Raw genomic sequence first — 14,294 nt, forward strand, 5'->3', positions numbered from 1 at the left:
AGTCATATGGCAGAATGTAGGTTAGAATAAATGGGATATTTTAAGTTATATCTAGTCAGTTATATGGCCAAGGTATTTGTAGATATATTTTGAGTCTGAGTCTTATTTCTGGGAGAAGTAACCAGGGCCCCAACCACAACAGCATCCTACAATGCAACACCAAAATGGCTATAAACACTACAGTACCGTGTATTACTTCTGCATGCCTCAGCTCTCCCAGGGCGGCAGAAAGAGCCCAAGGGCCAGGTGTTTCCTGAAATCACACATTGCCTGACAGACATGCTATGCACTGAAGAGATTCAGAGATTTTATCCTAGCACTGGTGTCCACTCATTTCCACTCAGGTGAAAGAATGTTCATTGTGTTAAATGTAAGCATTTTTCCTTCGCGGGAGAGGAAGCCTCTGTCTTAGTTACTCTTCTATTGCTATAGCGAAACACCATAACCAAGACAATGTATATATAAAACAAAGCATTTAATTGAGAGCTTGCCTACATTTTCAGAGGGTTAGTTCATAGTCATTATGGCAGCAGGCGAGCTGAACTTATGGTTACCCTCCCGCCTCAGAATGTACTATCATATCAGACAGTTCTGCATTTTCAGTGGAATTTCAATAGGACTCAAGTCTCAAATGAAATGTTCAAAATGTCCAGATGTAAGCCTAATTACTAAGCATACAAAGAATGTGGAGAATCCTCCTAGGAAAAATGATGCTAACACTGAACACAGATGGTGAAATTATCTCATGAAGCATTAACCATTTAATGGAAGTTAATTCTCATTGGTCTCCTACCAGCAGATTCAGGCAAAGGGACCAACAGCTTTCTTCCAGGGCTGTCTTTTCTAGGGATATTTGTATAGCCATCATTTTTGTGTGATAAAAATTATTTTTTCTTCTTGTTCTAGGGGGAGTCTTGTTTGGTTTACAGGATGAGAAAAGGTACCACCACTCTTCTGGATGGAGAAGGACAGGTTCAGTGGACTTTTATGAAATACCAGTTTACTGCAGAGCCTTTCCTGTAATGCTACCACTTACATGACATGAGACAGACATCACCTTGGCCTCATGGCATCACTTGGGGAGTGGGGCCTACACGATGATCTCTGCCTCTTTGAGGAGATGCCCTTTCTTTCTCACCCAGAAGTTCCATTGCCAGTTCATCAACTGGCACTGGAATTTGTTGACTTACAAAGTTAACATGTCAGGTCCTTTAGAGTTGACTCTAAATCGTCTACATGTAACCACTAACATTTAGCCCAAGCAGGCCCCAAGTTCAGGCTTCCTGTTCCAGCCTTCTCAGTGCTGAGATTATAGGCATGTGGTATTACACTCAGTTTCAGTAGTTTTTTTTTTTTTTTTCTTTTTAAACCAATGGAAAAATTCAGCTAGGCAGTGGTCACACCTGTATTCAGGGGACTGCGACATGAGTCCCACAAGTTCAGAGTCAGCCTGGGTACACAGTGAGGTTCTAGGCCAGCTTTAGCTACAATATGAAAGCCCAGTTAGGGGCTGAATGGGAAAGAAGGAAGTAAGGAGATGGCTCAGTGCTTAAAGTGTTTTCAGGGCAACTAAGAGGTTCTAAATTTGGATCCCCAGAACCCAGGGCAATGCTGAGCAGGCATGGAAGCCCTCCTGTAATTCCTACCGTGGAAGATGGAAACGGAATCCCTAGAGCAAGTTAGCTATCAAGACTAGCTCTATGGGGTGAGCTCTGGGTTTGACTGAGAGATTCTGCCTTCGGAAATCTGGCTGTCCTGAAACTCTATGTAGATGAAGAGAATCACAGAGATTTAAGGCCTGTGTTGTTCAAACCAGCCCAAAGCATTTTTTTTTTAAACTGCCGGGCGTGGTAGTGCACTTTTCATCCCAGGACTGGGTAGGTAGAGGAGAGTCTCTAAAGCAAAGGTCAGGCTCAGGGGCTGAGCAGCCTCACACTCTCCTGCCCATGCCGTTCCGCCCCGCTCCGCAGAGGCCTGGAGGAAGCGGTGAACACCGGCGATGTGCAGACCCTAGCTCCAAACCCCAACTCCGGCGGCAACCAGCAGGCCACGACGCCACTGGGCGGCCGCCTCTCGCGAGACAGCAGCCTGGCCGCATCTCCTTCCTCTCTGCTGTTGTTCTCTCCGCCCCCAAGAGTTACGCCGCTTCCTCCAGAGCTTGCGAACCTTGGACGTGGCGAGGCGGTAGAAGGCTGGAGCGCCACACACAGATGTCCCTCAGGCGGACCTTCTGCGCCGCAGTCCAGCCAAGGAGGGCCGACGCCTCTTTCCAGGTACACTGTGCCCGCTGGCGGAGACCTACTGCGCGCGCGCCGGGGCCTTAGCGGGGCGCCACACCTGGGTGGGCAGGGACAGCTCGCGCACGCGCGTTGCCGTGCCTGCGGGCTGTGGGGAGCGGGGCGTTGTGTATCACTGCCAGGAAGCGCTGTCGCTGGTGTGGCGCCATTCCCTCGGCTTCTCTGCTCCCGCTCAGCTTGGGGCGGGGCGGGAGGATGGCTTCGGAGATGGAGTCGTCGCTGGAGGTCAGCTTCTCGTCCAGCTGTGCGGTGTCAGGAGCGTCTGGGTGTTTGCCTCCTGCCCGCTCCCGCATCTTCAAGATCATAGTGATCGGCGATTCGAACGTGGGCAAGACGTGCCTGACTTACCGCTTCTGCGCCGGCCGCTTCCCCGACCGCACCGAGGCCACGATCGGGGTGGACTTCCGAGAGCGAGCCGTGGATATTGATGGAGAGCGCATCAAGGTGAGCCGATGGGGCGGGGGCGCTGTCACTGCGGAGGGCTGCCCCTTCTTGGCAGGTGTCCGGACCGCACCCTGGGTCTGGGCAGAAGTGTGTGTCCCGTGGCGTGTCAAAGTGTGTTTGTGTATATCAGACTTCTGAGGCAGTGTTCCCCCACCTCTAATGTGGATCAGGTTTACCTGAGACAACTTGCTTTTCAGAAAAGCACGTTCTGATTTGATAAGCTCCCCTATAACGCACATGCAATGAGTCTGTGGACCACACTTTTTAAGTGTCAAGGGTGTAGGCGGCGGTCATTCCCCACCCTCCCACCCTCCACTGCTTGAGTGAAAGTTATGGGGGGGTCTGGGGGGCATGACCGAAAGAAACTCAGAAATTTCTCAAGCATAGAAAACTCCGTTATAAGTTGGACATGGGGGCACACTCTTTAAATCTCAGCACTCAGAGGCAGGCAGATCTCACAGAGACCAGGATCTCTGTGAGTTTGAGGTCAGTGTGGTCTACATAATTAGTTCCAGGATAGCCAGGGCTCTGTTACACAGAGAAACCCTGTCTCAAACAAGCAAGCAAGCAAACAAATCCCAAACACCCCAATTTAAAAACAAAACAAAACAAAAAAACCTGTTATTTTTTGGGAATTTATTTGAGCATTGCACAAAGGCTAAGTATTGTGGAAGTAAAACCTGTTGCCTTTGAGGCATTTTCTGTATGATAATCAATTTATCTAGCTGGAAAAATCTATTTTCTCACTGACGTATTTATATGTGATGATTCTTAAGTGGTTTGCCCAAATCATATCTCTTGATACAAGAACAGACCGTTTCCCAGGTGGCTTCTGAGACTCAGACTCTGTAATCATAGTGGTGAAGTCAAAGGCAGCCAGTTTGAGATTCTGAAGAGTTGGGTTCCTGGACGGCAGAATAAAGATCCTTGACAAGTCAGGGGCCTCCTGATGCTGTAGACCTTGACACTTTAGTGCAAAACCACAGGGTTACTTAATACTACTCCTTAGAACATGTGAAATGGAGGTGGGCGGGGGTTGGGGGGAACACCCATGCCTTTAACTCTAGTATTCTGGGAGGTAGAGGCAAGTGGATTTCTGTGAGATCAAGGCCAGCCTGGTGTATATAGTTAGTCCCAGGACAACCAGGGGGACCCTGTCTCAAACAGAACTGCCCCCCCCACACACACACATGAAACCTGGGACTACTGACTCCCTTAAACAACTGGTTTCACTCTGCTTTACATTGCAGTCCCCTACATCAATCTGCTTGGAACAGGTTTGATTTGCTCCTCCTACCCTTCTTCCCTTGAGGGAAGAGCTTTTACCCCAGTAACAATAAAGGGCAAATCATCTGAGTTAAGACATCAACCCTTCTCTGGGCCCCTTTGCTTTTAAATTGGTGTTTATTTTACGTGTGGACACACAGGTACATATGAGCATGTGTGTTTGTGAGTGAGGTAAATCTAGACTCCAGAGGTTGCTGTCAGGAGTCTTCCTCAGTTGCTTTCTATCTTACATTTTGAGATAGTCTCTCAATGAATCTGGAGTGAACTGAATCCATGAGACTCTCTGACTAGGGAGCCCTTCTCCAGGGCTAGGATTGCAGTTGTACACGTGCTGAGGGTTCAAATTTACCTTGGCAAGCACTTTCTTGACTGATCATGTCTTTAGCCTTGTAAATATTAATCTTCATCTTCTTCAGGCTGCCAGTGTTGGCTACACTATAGTATAAAGAAAGTAAAGGGAGACATAGGGAATGGAGTGCTTACCAGGATGCACAAGACCTCGTGTTTGATTCCTACCAGAAGCTGAGGAAAGAGATTTGTGTGCATGGCAATAAGAGCTGGCTGAGTAGAAGATGAATAAGATTAGGCATATGTCTTTTTTTTTTTTTTTTTTTTTTTTTTTGGTTTTTCGAGACAGGGTTTCTCTGTGTAGCCCTGGCTGTCCTGGGACTCACTCTGTAGCCCAGGCTGGCCTCGAACTCAGAAATCCGCCTGCCTCTGCCTCCCAAGTGCTGGGATTAAAGGCATGCGCCACCACTGCCCGGCTAGGCATATGTCTTAAGGTCACTACTGCTGCAACAAAACATCATGACCAGAAAGCAAGGAGGGGAGGAGAGGGTTTATTTAGCTTACACTTCCACATCGCTATTCATCACTGGAGGAAGTCAGGACAGGAACTCACACAGGCAGGAGCCTTGAGGCAGGAGCTGATGCAGAGACCATGGATGGGTGCTGCTTACAGGCCTGCTTCCCCTGGCTTGCTCAGCCTGCTTCCCTATAGAACCCAAGATTAGCACCACTCACAATAGGCTGGGCCCTCCTCCATTGATCACTAATTGAGAAAATGCCTTACAGCTGGCTCTCTTGGGCCATTTTTCTCAACCCCTCTTTGATGACTCTAGCTTGTGTCAAGTTGGCATAAACCAAGCCAGTATAGTATAGAAGCCTGTGGAAGTAGGAAAGCTTCTGGTATGCGCATATTTTGGGGTAAGCAGTTATGGGGAAAGTTGCTCAACTCACCTAGGTGCAAGTGTGAGCCAGTGAAGTATGGCTTGAAGTTGTCTCCCAAGTTCAGGTGTTAGAAATATAATTCCCAAGCTCCTAAATAATGAGACTTGGAGGTGGGACATTTGGGAGGTGATTGGATCCCTCAGACTTATGAATGGGTTAATCCCTTTATAGACTAATTAGACTAATCTGTTGACTAGTTAAGGGATTAGTTCAGAGATTAGTGAATTAATCTTATTTATGGGTTAATAGGTTATTGGGAGTGCTTGCCCATCTATAAAACTGTGAACCAAATAAACCTCATTCTCTAAGGTATATGGGCTGTGTGTCTGGCTTTTTGTTTTGCTTTTCTGAAATTTTCAATTTTTTAAATTAATGTAGAGACCATCTTCCTGTGTAGCCCTAGCTGTCCTGGAACCCTCTTTGCACCACGGCTGGCCTCTCACTGAAATCCATCTGCTTCTGCCTTTAACCTCAGCACTTGGGAGACAGAGGTAGACGGATCTCTGAGTTGGAGCCCAGTCTGGTCTTCACAGTGCAGTGGTTCTCTGACTGTGGGTTGCAACCCTATTTGGGGTTGAGGGACTCTTTCTCAGGAGTCACCTAAGGCCATCAGAAAACACAGTTATTTACAGTACAATGCATAACAATTGCAAAATTATAGTTAAGAAGCAGCAATGAGAATATTTTCTGGCTGTGGATCACCACAACATGAAGAACTGTATTAAAGGGTCACAGCGTTAGGAAGGTTGGGAACCACTGACAAAGTGAGTTCCAGGACATCCAGGACTATATAGAAACCCTCTCTTGAACAACTGAAAAATAAAATTAAAAAAAAGAAGGTGGTGGTGGTAGTGAGGGGGTATTAGGAATAGTCCCTTACACCTAGAGTCTGGTTTTAAGTCAGTCATTAGCTTAGAATAAAGGATGTACGTCCTTTTTCGAAAAAAATCTCACAAGGTTATGGTTCCAGGGCTGGGTGTGATGGTGTCCCAGCACTCATGAAGCAGAGGCAGGCAGATCTGAGATTGAGGTTAGCCTGGTCTACATAGCAAGTTCCAGGCCATCTAGGAAACAGTGAGACCCTGTTTCAAATGCACGCACCCACGCATGCACCCACTTTCGTCACCTTGTTCAGTGCATCTGACAGTTCCTTACAATCCCGTCTGTGGAGAAGACTGTTCCTTGTGGTAGTGGTGGCGTCTGGGCTTGGAGCTAAGCCCTTGTGCCTGTTAGGTAAGTGTTCTACCACCTCCACAACCAAGCTGCATCCCTGACCTTAGAAATAGTTTGTTTATTATGTATATGTATGGAGCTGCCTGCACGAGTGTGTGTGTACTGTGTGTATGCAGTGTCCACAGGGGCATTGGATTCTCCTGGAACAGGAGTTACAGATGATTTTAAGCCAACATGTGGGTGCTGGGAATCAAACCCTGGTCCTCTGGAAGAGCAGCCAGGTTCCTTAACTTTTGAGCCATCTCTCCGGCCCTATATGCTTTTTTTTTTTTCTTTTTTTAATAAAAGGGTCTCATGTACCGAAAACTGACTTCAAAGTCTATATACTTAAGGATGACCTTGTATGTATGTGCATGGACACACACATATAGTTTATGTACATTTTTGTGTGAAAGTGTGTACATGTTCATGCACATGTGTGTAGAGGCCAGAGGTTGATGTTAGATATCTCCCTCAATTGCTCTCTACTGCTGTATTTTTTGAGATAGGGCCTCTCTGAAAGTGAGACTTATCTCCCTAACCCTACCTTGAACTCATGAACCTCCTGTCTTTACCTCCTGGGTGCTGGGCTTACAGGCAAGCATACCTGGTTTATGCAGTGCTGGGATTGAGTCCAGGGAGTGTATATGCTAACAGGCACTGTGGTCTGAGCTCTCTCCCCATCCCTGTGTATATATAAAGTCTTTGTAAAACTTTTCCTAAGCAGGGTATGATGATGCATGCCTTTATTCTCAGCAGGCAGGAAGCATGGATAGGATTTATGTAAGTTATAGGCCTGCCAGAGCTACATAATGTGAGGCTGAGCCAGGAGAATAGCCTTGAGTTGAAGGCTAGCCTGACTACTTAGTGAACTGAGAGCCTCTTTGTCTCAAAATAAAACAAAACAAAGAACCAAAACCCGAGCCAGGCGTGATTGCACACCTTTACTCCCAGCTCTCTCAGATCTGTCTGAAAAAGAACTCAGGCTATGCCTCTGGGCAGTTGAACTGTACATCCATAGCCACCAACAGTCTGGTAGCCTTAAAAAGAGTCGTCTTCAATTCTCTGCCTGCTAGAGCTAAGTGAGAGCCTGTCTAAACGTACACATAAGGAAAGAAACCAGAACTCCACTGACTCTGTACTTGCTAATTGATTTCTAAGTGCTAGGTACATATAATTGAAAGAGAAAATCTTGTTCACAGAATTTTGGCAGCTGAATAAAACTTAATTCCTTAAATTAAAACATATTTGACTTTCAGATTGGCTTTCCCTGTCTTAATCCACATGCTCCTTCCTGATGTCTAGCTGTACTCCTCTGTCAACAGTCATTTTGCCATGGTCGATACTTGAGTATAGACTGATATTTTGAGATTTAATCCAGTTTCCTGCCATCGATCAGCAATCACTGCTTAAACATATCAGAGGCTTATGCTTATAGAGAGAAAAGTGAGATTTTGCCGTTTTAAAGACAAGATAGTAATTTTAACTAAGGAGAAACAAGATATTTTACCCTTGGATCTAATACCTAAAGAGTAATACTTGATAAAATAGATATTTTATTAAGCACAAAGAATGATAACATGATGTAAGGAGTAACAGATTGTGAGAGTCAAATGCTCTTCTTCTTACTTTTATGTGACTTATTTGTATTATGTCCTGTGCCAGGGGTTGAACCCAAGGTTTCTTCATCCATACTGCTCAAGCCAGTGCTCTGGTCCCTGCCCTGTTCTTATGTGGTTGGAGAAATGAACTGAGATTTCATGATAAATGAAAATTACATAAAATTCAGAATCGATCAGGTCATCCTGATATAATCTTTATCTTCTACTTCCTAAATCTAGCCAGTTTCATACTCAGGTTTCTCCTGTTACTTCCATTGTCAAAACCCTAGCTAAATATTTCTTTTAAGCCTCTCTTTGAGGGATTAGAGGTCTGGAAAGCTCAGTGATGGAGTACTTGTCTGGCATGTTCAGGATGATGGGCTTCCTCCTTAGTACTGGGGGGAAAATCCAAACCTGCTTTGAACTTCGATAGCAGCTCAGTTCTCATTTAAAAACAGCCAACACAGCCTTCTTCTGTCTGGTGCACATTGCCCTCTTCCTTCAGTCATCCTAGAGTTCAGCCAAGTCATTTGCTGGTTTCCCACTGATGGCTTGCAATATCTCTCCTTTTGTATTTCCCTGCAAGATTGTTATTCAACGTCTAGTTCTTGAGAATCCCACCCGTTTTGCTTCCCTGTAACCCCCTTCGCCCTCCACCAAACCATTATCTCACTGTATTATACTTCTGTCTTCCTGTCAGGACGGGACTGGGTCTGATAATTGATAGTTCCCAGTCCATGAAGTAGTGGGTAGGAGCTCAGGGACCAAGTGTTCAGTTGTGCAAACAGGTCAGTTGGTAGGTCACCCTGGAAATCCCAAATTCGAATGATAAAAAAAAAAAAGCCAATGAAAAGAAAAGTGACAAAGGACAAAATCCTAGGTGAATGTTGAAGCTAAAGCCAAAGGCTTCACTAACTGGTTTTTGTTGATGAAGAAGAGGCCATGGGGGCAAATTAGAGCGACTGGAGGTGATAACTGAGGAGCAGAGGTCATGAGAATGAGGTGAAACGTCCACCTTGAAAGCAAGTTTTCACTCTTGTTCCTCTCTTGCCCCCTTGGCCCCACACCTGCAGGCTTTCCTCTCCCCTCCCCCTTCCCTTCCCCCTCTCTCCACGTGGTCATGGCCGGCCTCTACTCCTCTACTTTTCTGCCCCCCCTCCTCTTCCCTATCTCCTGAATAAACTCTCCCTCGTGGGGAAAAAAAAAAGAAAGCAAGTTTTCGTGGCTTGAGAGATGGCTCAGTGGTTAAGAGCACTGGCTGCTCTTCCAGAGGTTCTGAGTTCAATTCCCAGCAACCACATGGTGGCTCACAGCAATCTGTAATGGGATCCGATGCCCTCTTCTGATGTGTCTGAAGACATCAACCATGTACTCATATACATAACATAAATAAATGAATTAAAAGAAATAAGCAAGTTTTCATCTATTTCATTGTGTGTACCATGCGGTTGGTTCAGAAGAGGATGTTGGGTTCCCCCAGCTAGAGTTATGGACTGTTGCAAACCAAATCCTAGTCCTCCACAAGAGCAGCAAATGCACTTATCTGCTGAGCTGTCTCTCTGGCCTCTGAATCTTTACATTTTAGAACAGAGTATTGCTCAGTTGCACAGGCTTGTCTCAAATTCTAGATACTCCTGCCCCTGTCTCCAGAGTAACAGAACCACAGACAGCATTATGCCTGGTAGAACATTGAATTGTATTTATTTTAAGATGCCTTAATTTAAATTGCATGTATTTAATTCATGTGCGTGTGCATGCGCTTGGATGCACACATGCCTGTGGAAGTCAAAGGACAACTTGTGGGATGTGGTTTTCTCCTTCCACAGATGGGTCCTGGGATTGAACTAAGGTTGTCAGGCAAGGTAGCAAGCACCTTTCCATGCCTGAGCCATCTTGCCAACCCTAAATACAGGATTCAGATACCTTTGGTTGAGACAGATTCTCACTATGTAGCTCTGGCTGTCCTAGAACTCATACAGATCCTCCTGCCTCTGCTTGGATAAAAGGTGTGTGCTGCCATGCCAAGATAGAATTTAGACACCTTTGGAGGGTTCATTAGGATCTTATCTGACAAATTCAGAATCAGTTCCTAGGACCCACCCGTGGTACAAAAGGCATCCTCTCCAAATTAAAAAAAAAAATTTTAAAAAGTGAGTTGCAGAGGTGGCAATTCTGTGCTGGCTCCTGTTGGTTGGATGCTAAGCTTATCCTTAATTCTGTATTGTGCTCTCCTTGTGAGACTGTTTTTACTCTTATACATGCCTGTTGTCAGGCAGCAAGGGCAGGATGAGCTGTGACATGTGACATGTTTTAGCTGCTCTACTTGTGTGTATTTGTGATTGTGTATGCAGGTGAGCGTGCAGGCGAGTGTGCAGGCTACATTTCTTCCTCAGTCGTGCTCTACCTTAGTCCCAGGGACAGGGTTTCTCACTGGAAACTGAACAGTCCTGTTAGTCTGGCTGGCCTGCACACCCCACTGCTGGGGTTACAGCTGTGACTGTGAGTGCTGGCGACAGAACTCAGTCTTCATATTTGCCCAGCAAACACCTTTTCCCCAGGCCTGAAAGACAGTAGCTTTCTTGGGATACCTTCTTCCAGGGAAGGCTGGTTGCATGCAATTGACTCCAATTCTGCTGCTGGGTCTCCCAAAATACTAAGAAAATATGAGAAATCAAGATTTATAAATACCTTATATCTCTACCTTCAATAAAATTAGGCTCATGTTAGGAAAAAGGAAGGCTACTAAGAAAATGAAGATGCTGGGCATTGTGGTATGTGCTTCTAATCTGAGTTCTAACAGAACTGACCTGAGTTCTAACTCAGGAGTCAGAGGCAAGTGAATCTCTGAGTTTGATGCTAGCCTGGTCTATATAGAGTGTTCCAGGCCACTGAGGACTATACCGTAAAAGGACCTTACCTTTTTTTTTTTTTAAAAAAAAAAAAAAAAGGCAAAATGAAGAAATTTGGATTTAAAGAACTGACAGATTTAAAAGTCAAAACTGAGGGCTACCTGGAAGGCCCAGAGGTTAGAGGTACTAGATTCCTGCATCCCACAAAGGCCAGTGGAGAACCAACTCCTGAGCTGATCTCTAACTGCATATATCCATCATGGCATGTGTGCACTGCATGTGTGCACATGCATGTGTGTGCACACAGGATAAAAACTTAAAAACCACTGAGTACATTTGACTCAGCACCAGTCTTTCATAGCACTAGGCCACAGGTATTTTAAGTGTGTGTGTGTGTGTGTGTGTTGTAACCTTTTCCTACAGTAATCTTTAAAAAACACTTTTAAAGCCCATAGTGTTCAGATTTATAATCTGTATTTAATAGTCACATTGTGACTAGACCAGAATCATGAAGTCTAGACCCTGCAGGTAACAGAAAAGACAAGCTAGAAAGTGGAGAGGTATTAGGGGGCAGGAACAGGGGCTATGCTGCTCTGAATGTGCCACTGGACTGAGCTTGTCACCTTTGCTTTCTGTTTTCCCCTCTAGATCCAGTTGTGGGATACTGCGGGACAGGAGCGGTTCAGGAAGAGCATGGTCCAGCACTACTACAGGAATGTGCATGCTGTTGTCTTTGTGTATGACATGACCAACATGGCCAGCTTCCACAGCCTGCCATCTTGGATAGAGGAATGCAAACAGCATTTGTTGGCAAATGACATACCTCGAATTCTGGTGGGAAATAAATGTGACTTGAGAAGCGCCATTCAGGTGCCCACAGACTTGGCACAAAAGTTTGCTGACACACACAGTATGCCTTTGTTTGAGACCTCTGCTAAAAACCCCAATGATAATGACCACGTAGAAGCTATATTTATGACGTTGGCTCATAAACTAAAGAGCCACAAACCATTGATGCTTAGCCAACTGCCTGATAACAGAATTAGCCTGAAACCTGAAACAAAGCCTGCGGTGACTTGCTGGTGCTAAGTCATAGGCATGGCCATCACAGGCCTGACTTACCTGAGGAGAAGCTTGTGAAGTGTGACAGTGATCAAGTTCATAAGAGTAAATCTTAAATGTAATGGATCATCCTGCTGTTATCGTCGTTACGATGCTGTTTGTATTTTGCATCCTCTTAATCAAGTTTGTCACTGAGACAGCACATGGAAAAGGCCGCTTTACAGCTGAGATTGAAAATGAAGCAAAGGCAGGACTACTGGGGCTACCTTTCCAGTTCCAGCCAGATGCAGCAGCTTCAAGTGAGCATGATGGAACTTAAAGGGTCAGACTTGCTCCTCTCTTTATCCCTGGGGCAGCAAAAGATATGCTGTGTAGCACACATATGCCGAGCAGAGCTAGAGCGAGCTGCGAGTTAATAGGGTGCTTTATTTTACTTTGTATCTTTAAGCACTAAAAGCTAATAAGGGAATACAAGCAGTTGTAACAGGAGTTTATTTTAACCATGACATTTAATGGAAATATCAGATATCTACAAAGCTGGTTTCTGGTGCCCCTTGTCCTCTGTTCCCAGTCGGCTGGGTGGCTCAGAGTTGGTTTCAGTCAGCATCCATTTGGCTGCGGCTCTACTTGTATTCCTGTAATCGTATTGTCGGATGAGTTTTTTTATTAAATGCCTGAATTTTATGGCCTTGGTATAAAAACTGGTAAGACAAAATGTTTCTTGGTATAAAAAAATGAGTTAAAGAATGAAAAATATCTTACCTGTTCCTCAATGATGAAAGAAATAGTCTAGAAAGTTTTTTTGCCCTAAGTACTTATAATTTGAGTTTATAAGGCTCTGCACAAAGGAAATAGTAGTTTACATATGAAGATGTTAGCACACTGGAGCATAAGGTCAGCCCAAGTCTGAACACCCTTGTTGTGACAGCTCACAACCCTTGCAATTTTAGAGAAAATGAAGCCAAAATATGTTTTACTTAAATATTTTCATAATGTGGGAAACAAACATAACCCAACCTAGTTTCAGATTTTTGTTTCATCATTCTGAAGGTCTCAGCTGAACAATTCAGTTATGAAAGCAAAATTTTTCTATTTAATAAACTAAGTGAAAGTAACTTAAGGGATGATTGTTCAATTTAAATATTTATTCAGTAAGTACAATAAAATAAAGATTAGGGCCCAAGTTGGTTTTCTTCATAGTTAGAGAGATCTTTCTTTCATTCTTTCTTTTTTTCTTTCTTTGTTTTTAAATACAAGTCTTTCTGTGTAGGCCTGACTGGGCTGGGACCAGGGTGGCCACAGACTTACAGATACCAACCTGCCTCATCTTCCAGCTGCTGAGGATGAAAGGCTCTCTCACCAGGACTAGTCCAATGCATCGTTCTTAATCATGCTAGAAAGATTAAGAAAGAGCTGATAGGTTCTCCAGTCACATCTATGGTTTTCTTCTGTACTGTTTCAGTACTGTTTTCTCAGTATTGTTAATTAATAATTTTTCTTTTTAAAGTAACTTTTTAAAATGAGCATTCTTTACAATTCTGTGAAAAGCATAATTTTTTCATTTTAGTATTTATTAATCAAAAATATTTGCATCTCATTTGTAATGACCTACTACTTTAGTTTTTAGTTTTTTATTTTAAAAAGATACATATCAGGTGGGCAAGGATAGTGCCTGTAGATATAGTCCAAGGTGTTGGGAAGCACTTTACTGACTGCTGATACTACTTCCAAGATGATGGCGAGCCGGCATCTAGTTTTTGTTTTTTTTTTTAAAGCACAAATCACACATTTTGTACATCTGTGAAGTTTATTATGGCTGACATTTAATTGGAAATGTCAAGATATTCTAGAAAAAAATCTTAATTTGCAAACAGCAAAGCAAACTCCTTTGGAGTCTGTTGTGGTTGGCTCATACTACTTGATTGTCAGTGTAGGCTCTTTGATGTTCTCTCAACAAGGTCAGTAGTTCTGCTGTGAAACAGTGTCACTCTTAACACTTCTCCCATAACATACAATAAATTATCTTTGCCATGAAGAAGTGTTTCTTTCTTTTGTTTTCTGGGTTGAATATAAAATTAAAGAACATACCTCCTCCTGTCTATTGTGGTTTTCAGAAAATATGTATAGCCTGTAGTTCTTTCATTTGAAAGTCTAAAATCTGATATTTATTCTATTTGAAACATTTCAGATTTTGGATCATTTTGGATCGACAATTTTTGGATTAGGAATTCTCAACCAGTGAAGTTGATACAGATGACTAAAACCAAACCCAAAGTCTAAAACATAAGGCAGTCTCAAGCATACTCAGTGCA

The 14,294-nt window shown here is 44.0% G+C and overlaps 1 protein-coding gene across 1 annotated transcript; it reads left to right on the forward strand.

The window, feature by feature from the left end:
- Positions 1 to 2,421: 2,421 nt before the first annotated feature.
- On the forward strand, positions 2,422 to 14,017 carry Rab33b (RAB33B, member RAS oncogene family). Its single transcript, XM_028763569.1, has 2 exons — positions 2,422 to 2,741; positions 11,569 to 14,017. Exons 1-2 carry the CDS (start codon positions 2,493 to 2,495, stop codon positions 12,007 to 12,009), a joined length of 690 nt encoding a protein of 229 aa, XP_028619402.1. The 5' UTR covers positions 2,422 to 2,492; the 3' UTR covers positions 12,010 to 14,017.
- Positions 14,018 to 14,294: the final 277 nt, after the last annotated feature.

Source organism: Grammomys surdaster, unplaced genomic scaffold (genome assembly GCF_004785775.1).
Source record: "Grammomys surdaster isolate TR1022 unplaced genomic scaffold, NIH_TR_1.0 139, whole genome shotgun sequence".
In the NCBI taxonomy this organism is placed as follows: Eukaryota; Metazoa; Chordata; class Mammalia; order Rodentia; family Muridae; genus Grammomys; species Grammomys surdaster.